Below are 6,717 nucleotides of genomic sequence, written 5' to 3' on the forward strand. Positions count from 1 at the left end.
ACCTTGACAAATCCCTTTTTAACACGTCGGCATTACGAGCCTGTACTTATGTGGCCTTCCGCACAGTCTGAATCAGGCCTAAAGAGCCATCCCATAAGGTTGTGTGCACATGTAGTTACGATTGGTTTGGCACTGTAACTTTTTTTTTTTCAAAATGTGGTGCCATTTTTGGCAGTTTTTCAAGATGTCATTGCAGTGTTGAGAGAAGAAGCCATTAAGGCATCTATGTAGGTTGCGTGAGAAGCTAAGGTTTGATTCCCGGGCTTTACAACTTGTTGATTGCGACCGACTTGGATGATAGGAACAGACTCAATATTGGAACGGGGGGCTAGAGGTGGTGTGAGACATACCCAAGAAAAGGTCAAGGGTTCCTTTCTTAATTTAGTGACAACAATCAATAGGGGTAGGGATGACAGGCCAAAGAGAGAAATGGAGGGGAAAAAAGATAGAGGGGATACTTTTATTTAGAGTAGGCAACCAAAAGGCATGTGTGAATGAGGATGCTGATATGCTTGGATTTTAGTTATCATGACACATGATTCAAAGATGGAGCAGCATCAAAGGCATTGAAATGTGAGGCAGCTTCACACAGGGACCGTGGGACATATGGGAGAGCCAGGGGCCATCTTTATATGGCAGGCTTTCTGGCTTTTCTCGTCTTTATCGACAAGTGGTCGATGGAGAGGAGAGAGAGATCTGCGTTCGTCTCTGGTTGATACTCATCTCTTTCGATCAGAGGCCACACACACACACACACACACACACACACACACACAAAGGTATCCTGCGGTTGCGCTGTGCCTTCGCCATCGCCTTTGCCCTCGGCGTGCCCCATTTCTCCCCTGCCCGCCGACCAGTAGGCTCGTCTTTGAACTTTCTCTTCTCCTTTTGCACAAAGCAAAGGGTCTCCAGCTGTCTCACAGAGAGAGAGCTCTTCAAATAGAGGAAGAAGGAAGAAAGATTCTTAGAGAGAGAGAGAGAGAGAGAGAGAGAGAGAGAGAGAGAGAGCGCCCCTTTGTCAGAGGCAGGGTGGTTATTAGTTACACCACAGCAAGATCTGGAAGCAGACAAAGCAAATGTCTTGAGCAAGAAGAAGAAGAAGAAGAGGAGGAGGAAGCAGATAAAGCAAATTTCTTAAAGCAGCAAGAAGAAGAAGAAGAAGAAGAAGAAGAAGAAGAAGAAGAAGAAGACCACCACCACCGCCCGAGACAAGGGCGGGACACCGGAAAATCGAAATCTCCGAGGGTAAGTAGGAGCAAGAGCCGGTTTTTACTACTATACGCTGCTATCGAAAGGTTTGTAGATCAAACATGAGGCCTGTAGGTTTTGATACGTCCATGGCATCTTAGGCTTAGTTTGAGACAGCGGGCCTGTAAATGGTGGATCTGGACCTCAGGGAGATACTTGTGGGTAGAAAGCTCTGCTACAGAGGAAGAAAAAGGAAGAAACTTCCGGTGTGACACAGGGGTCTTGTTTGGTTGGCTGTTTTGCCTAAGATAGTTTTAACATAACGCCTCCTAGGAAAGTCTGTTTTATGTCTTCAAGATCCCAGATCTGCATCTCTATTGGTTAAAGGGAAGAAGTTATCCCAAGATCTAAGAAGATATGGAGACCTTAGTTCTTCCCACCCAAGATCAGCTTGCCCGTCACCGGGATGGGAGATCAAGGCGAGTTGCTGGCATGCTGTATTCTCCTAAATTTTATCAAGGGAATGCTTGCGGATCTGCTTCTCATCTGGGTCCCCAAGGGTCCATGGCTCATGATGTCACTGGAAATGGGCATGTTTGTGACGGCGGTGAACTTGTGCATGTTGCTGATAGGCGCTTAGAGGAGAAAGCTTCGCTACTTGAGAAATCTTCAAGCCTCAGATATCAAAATGCTCATGTAAGGTACTCCTCTGTACCCAAGGGTTATGGCAGGCATTCTGAAGGCAGTTATCGGCAGGTTTCAAACTCAGAGGAAGATCTCGATGATGGGTTGCATGTTACTCTTTTTCCTGGAAAAAAACATACTTCTCCATTATCTGGGCAAGTAATGCAGAGGTACTCTGCAAAGGGTATGGCAGTTAAAAGTCATAATGGTGGCCAGAAATTGGAAACAATCTCTCCTGAAGGGCCAGTGAAGGCAGCAGAGAGCAAGCGTCTCTCAAGAAGGAGTTCCCTTGATTCTGTGGCAACGGACAGTAAAAGAGCTGCCAAAATTGCAGAGCAAGTGTTCCCGTTAACAATTCTGCAAAGACCCAAGAAACAAGATGAAGCCTTGGCAAACCTTGCCAAAGTCCTTGAAGGTGAAGGTCCTCTTGCAGTGAAACTGTCCCCCAATTCCTCACTTGTATGCCCAACAGGTGGGTGCTCTCCTCTCTTATTTCATAAGTGTCAACCTCTTGTTTCAGGATTGTCTACCTCTGATGAAATTTCGTTTCTCTGTTTCCAGTGTCAGGAAGGGAGACTGCAAAGTGCCTTCATGATGATTCTGGCTGTTTGATTTCATCACATGAAGATGGCTTAGCCAGCTTAAAGACTTCTAAAGGAAAACTGAAGAAGCATTTTAGGCATACATCGCTAAAAAGTACTGTGGATTCTGACCTTTTTATAAAAAACTTGGACAGTGCAACTGATGGGCTGAAATCGACGCAATCAAAGTATAAGGTTAAAGAAAGTGGATATGTGGCATACAGTAAGAATCTGGTCATAGTGGCTTCTGTAGCTGCATGTAGCGACAGCATATCAATTCCTGTCAAACAATCTTGGCAAGAAGATTTTTTGTTATCTTCCTCTCCCCCCTTGAACGAAAGGTGGGCAGGTCCAGCCTTTTCTAACTCACCACCTCCAAGCTCACTACCACTGCCAAAATTTTCTATGCGGCAGTTGAGGACTGCATCCTTGGAAATACCAATAGAAAAGACAGGAATTTCTGATGAGGGTGCAGTCCCTGGATCTTTGTCAGCCCCTGGCACTCCCTTGCGGAGGTTTTTGAGTGTCCCAAGTGAGGCTTCACAGGCTGCAGGATTTCTTGGATCATGTTTGGATGTTGCCAATGCAACAAAAGATCTGAGGAGAATCCTGAACTTAGATCCAACTGTTTAAGGGCTTAATACAAGCAGACAGGAATTGTATATTTGTAAATAACTTTAGGTTACAGGTCTTCATAATGGACTTGCTTATATGTACACTACATTTCTGGGAAGGTAGTTGATAGAGGCAATCTTTCCTGGAGTACAGGGATTGCCAATGTACACTAGTTATGGCAGTTGTACCGTAGAGCGAGTATTTACCCTCACATTCAACTTGCAAAGATCTGCCTTCTGGTGGAGCAGTTTCAAATTGGCGTTTCAAGTTGTAGCAGTGCAGTATGGAAATGGCCTCTTCTCCTGAACATGGGAGAGGACTGCAGCAGGCCTGGTCTTGGTCATTGAGGACTCAGTGAAGCCTGAATGTCCGCTAATATCTTGGATTGTGCTGCTTATATTGAGGCCTTGCACCCTTATGCTGGGGTAGTAAGCAGACTTTGAATGGCTGGTCGAACCTACATGGTTGCTGATGGAGCTTGTTCTAGTTCAGCTCATTTTAATGTATTAAAATGTCTAATGAGGCTACTCATCGGAGTTGGTACCAATGACTTGTAGATGTTAGCTTTAAACTTCACATTCCAGCTTAACTTCACTTCCCTTTCCTCCACCTCCAGCAGTTCATCCCATGTTCCAAAGGATTACTAATCTGTTTCTCATGACGTTTATCCTAGGTCATGCCTAGTTATTTACTCCACAAACCACTCCTATCTCTTCATTTCACTTCCTTTTTTCTTCCTCCTTTCAGCATTTCATGCCACACTTCAAAGGATTGCCAATCTGATTCTGATGATGCTTATCCTAGGTCATGCCACTGCAGTAAATCCAACTCTCCAGATCCGTATTTTGAGTTCTCTGATGGCTTGTTACTGCCCTACTGTTGAAGTATATTGGTTCATTTAGCTTGTTTAGGCCTGATTAACTTGGCTGTACGACCCAGTAATAAGGCAGGAGAAAGGGTGTCCTGCGGGGAAAGGTTATACAAAATACCAATCCATTTCTCAGCACATATTATGGTTAAGGTGATTTTTAATTCTTGTCTGCGGTATAATGTTTCAATGAATGTGTGTTTCTTTCAATGTTAAACAGCTAAGCCTTTTCCTGATGTGATCACTGCAGGACTTCAGTGTCAGTCTGTACCATTGTACCATTAGAGATTACTGGAAAGCGATTAGGGACTACTGGATCTGCTGCTTGGCAGTGTGCTTTTTGATCATTGTCAACAGAAGATCTGATCTACTTGTTTCTTTGCGGTCAGGTCTGAGCTGTATAGTTTCAACACATCTGTCTGGGGTCTTTTTGACTGCCATTTTGTTGTAGTCAACCTGACAGATATTAATAATAATCAATTGTTATTGCTATGGTTTATGATTGATGCAGGTGTTATCTATAAGGTTGGATGCAAGCTTGCTATCTGAAGAATACAAGAAGCTGCCATCAAATGGTGTATCTGCAGTGTGCAAATTTCTTCCTTTAGGTGTCGACATCATATTTCTTTTGCTTTCTTCAAAGGAACCTGGTGGTGGATGTTTGGATGGCATTGTGATTAGCATTAGTTAATTTGGTTCCTTGGATAGCAAAAATGGCTAAAAACAGAGGTTTGGTAACTTGAATAATTTAAGAGTTGTTTGTGCCCTGAAGTTTGTGGAGCTGAGATTATTAATTGATGATTAAGCAAGCACATTATTAAGGGTAAATGGTCACAAGGTTTTAATATGGGCTTGTTTGTGCATGCAGAGGTTGAGATGGAGATGGACTCTAGTGTTAGGTGTATGGTAACGAAGAGTCAAGGCCAATGAGTAAGTCTTTCCCAATAAGGCCTTACATCATTCAAAAGATGCTTAGAGTGCTACAATATATCATCTTTTGCAAAATTTGTTAGGACTGCCTTTGCTGGATATGCCCCCTTGCCCGACCTGTTTGTGGATGTAGAGTGAGATGGGGCCAAAGCGTAAGTCTTTCTTAATAAGGCCTCACATCATTCATGTGCTACAATGTTATCATCTTTTGCAAAATCTGTTAGGACCTTTACTAGATGTGACCTACTGGTTTGCCAGTTGGATGATAAATCTCCACTGTCCTAAGTGGTAAAAGGTGTGCCCTCAGTATGTATATAAGGAGTCCATGTCCAGCAGCAGTGCGTCAGAATTGCACACCACGATGCTGCCATGTCTGTTAAGTAATGGATAGATGGCAACAGGTAGATGCCTGTAGGATTATTAATTCAGACAGGCTAATTTTTGTGTTTTCACAAAGTGAGTAGACATTGGAGGCAGTTTAACTGTCTAGGAGACACTGCTTCTGTAGTGTGTGTAAAGATGGGAAGCTTTACTATAGCTGCCTTTGTTGTGATTGCTAATCTATTTGGGATTAAGATTGTGGTAGCTAGGTTAGCTACTGAATGCTTTTCACTTTGTGTCTGCTTTTCAATATGTACAAGCTTTGCTCGACTCTTCTCAAAATAAAGTGAAAACAGGAGTCGTCCACTTTCTAGACTCTGTTGGAGCCTAGAGGGTTCAAAAGCTAGACAAAATCCTTGATTTCAGTATCAATGGAGCTCATTGCAATGACTATGCAGTTGTCTTGGATTAGCCACTTTTTTTGCATGAGCTGTTTCCTGCATTTAGGCTTGGTTTCAGTTTGAGAACTAATTTGAATATTATTGTTGAGATGCAGGCAATAATTTGCAGCTTTTCGAGAGTTCGTTTGTTAATGAACTTGTCACAGCCTTTTGGACACACAAGCAGCAGGAAGGAATTTTATAATGTACTACTACAGTCTCTCTATTGACCTATAAAGGCTTGTGCAAACCCACCTGTATTTTAGGCTGGCATTGTGGTTGTCATGCTGGATACTCTACTTTTCAATGTATGCTATGCTATGGCAGTAGAAATGAAGGCCTTTGATTTAGAAAGGAGGCTGGAGTTCCCTCATTTAGCAACACTTCTTTTTGATGTATGCCATGCTGGTGGGAACTCAAAATGAAAGCCTTTGATTTAGAAAGGGGGCTTGGGTTCCCTTTACTAACAAAGTCTTCAATGAGGCTGTACGACAAGAGTTTTCTCATTTAACTTAAAAGTCTGCAGTGAGGCTTTCTGTGACTGTGTGCCTGTGCATTGTGTGAATGTGGAATTTTGCAGAGGCATCATCTGATTCATACTGCTTCAGTTGTTAGGTGGGTGTTGTCACTGTATATGTTTGGATGGGGTTCTAGGAAGTGTGCTCAGACTTGGAAATGGGCAAGTCTGGATAAAGGGTTGTGTATATAGTCTCCAATGAGGCATTCTGCAATTCTTGCAGACTCCTGCATTTTGAATTTGGAATTTCACAGGGAGAGCCATCAACAGATAATTTGGAGAATGTATTGTGTTGCTCGCTGCTTCAGTTATTAGGTGGGTGCTGTCATGGTGTCTACATGTTTGGATGGGGTTCTAAGAAGCGCACTAGGACTCAGAAATAGGCAAGTTTGGATTAAGGGTTGTGTATCAATGTGTATGGCATGGTGTGATGTGGAGATTTGTGGTAGTGCTTTCGGCTATTTAGTAGAAAAAAAGGGCAGGTGGGCTTGTTAAACACTACCTGTCTACACTACCTGTCTAAAGAGACGGTCAGGCTTTTGAGTAAATTGCATGGGGATTGTACATTTCTGG

At 43.1% G+C, this 6,717-nt stretch overlaps 1 protein-coding gene across 2 annotated transcripts; it reads left to right on the forward strand.

Annotated features, from left to right (window-relative positions):
* Positions 1–650: 650 nt before the first annotated feature.
* On the forward strand, positions 651–6,168 carry LOC148030558 (uncharacterized). Of its 2 annotated transcripts, XM_087686908.1 has the most exons (7): positions 651–2,344; positions 2,434–4,089; positions 4,187–4,325; positions 4,448–4,544; positions 4,805–4,866; positions 4,950–5,018; positions 5,744–6,168. In XM_087686908.1, the coding sequence occupies exons 1-2, from the start codon at positions 1,606–1,608 to the stop codon at positions 3,084–3,086; spliced, it is 1,392 nt and encodes a 463-aa protein (XP_087543034.1). In that variant the 5' UTR covers positions 651–1,605; the 3' UTR covers positions 3,087–4,089; positions 4,187–4,325; positions 4,448–4,544; positions 4,805–4,866; positions 4,950–5,018; positions 5,744–6,168. The 2 variants fall into 2 exon arrangements, with proteins under 2 accessions (XP_087543034.1, XP_087543033.1); XM_087686907.1 differs by lacking the exon at positions 4,950–5,018.
* The last annotated feature ends 549 nt before the right edge of the window (positions 6,169–6,717 follow it).

This window comes from Lygodium microphyllum, chromosome 10, assembly GCF_053477565.2.
Source record: "Lygodium microphyllum isolate KBCC chromosome 10, Lygodium_microphyllum_v1.1.10, whole genome shotgun sequence".
Lineage (NCBI taxonomy): Eukaryota > Viridiplantae > Streptophyta > Polypodiopsida > Schizaeales > Lygodiaceae > Lygodium > Lygodium microphyllum.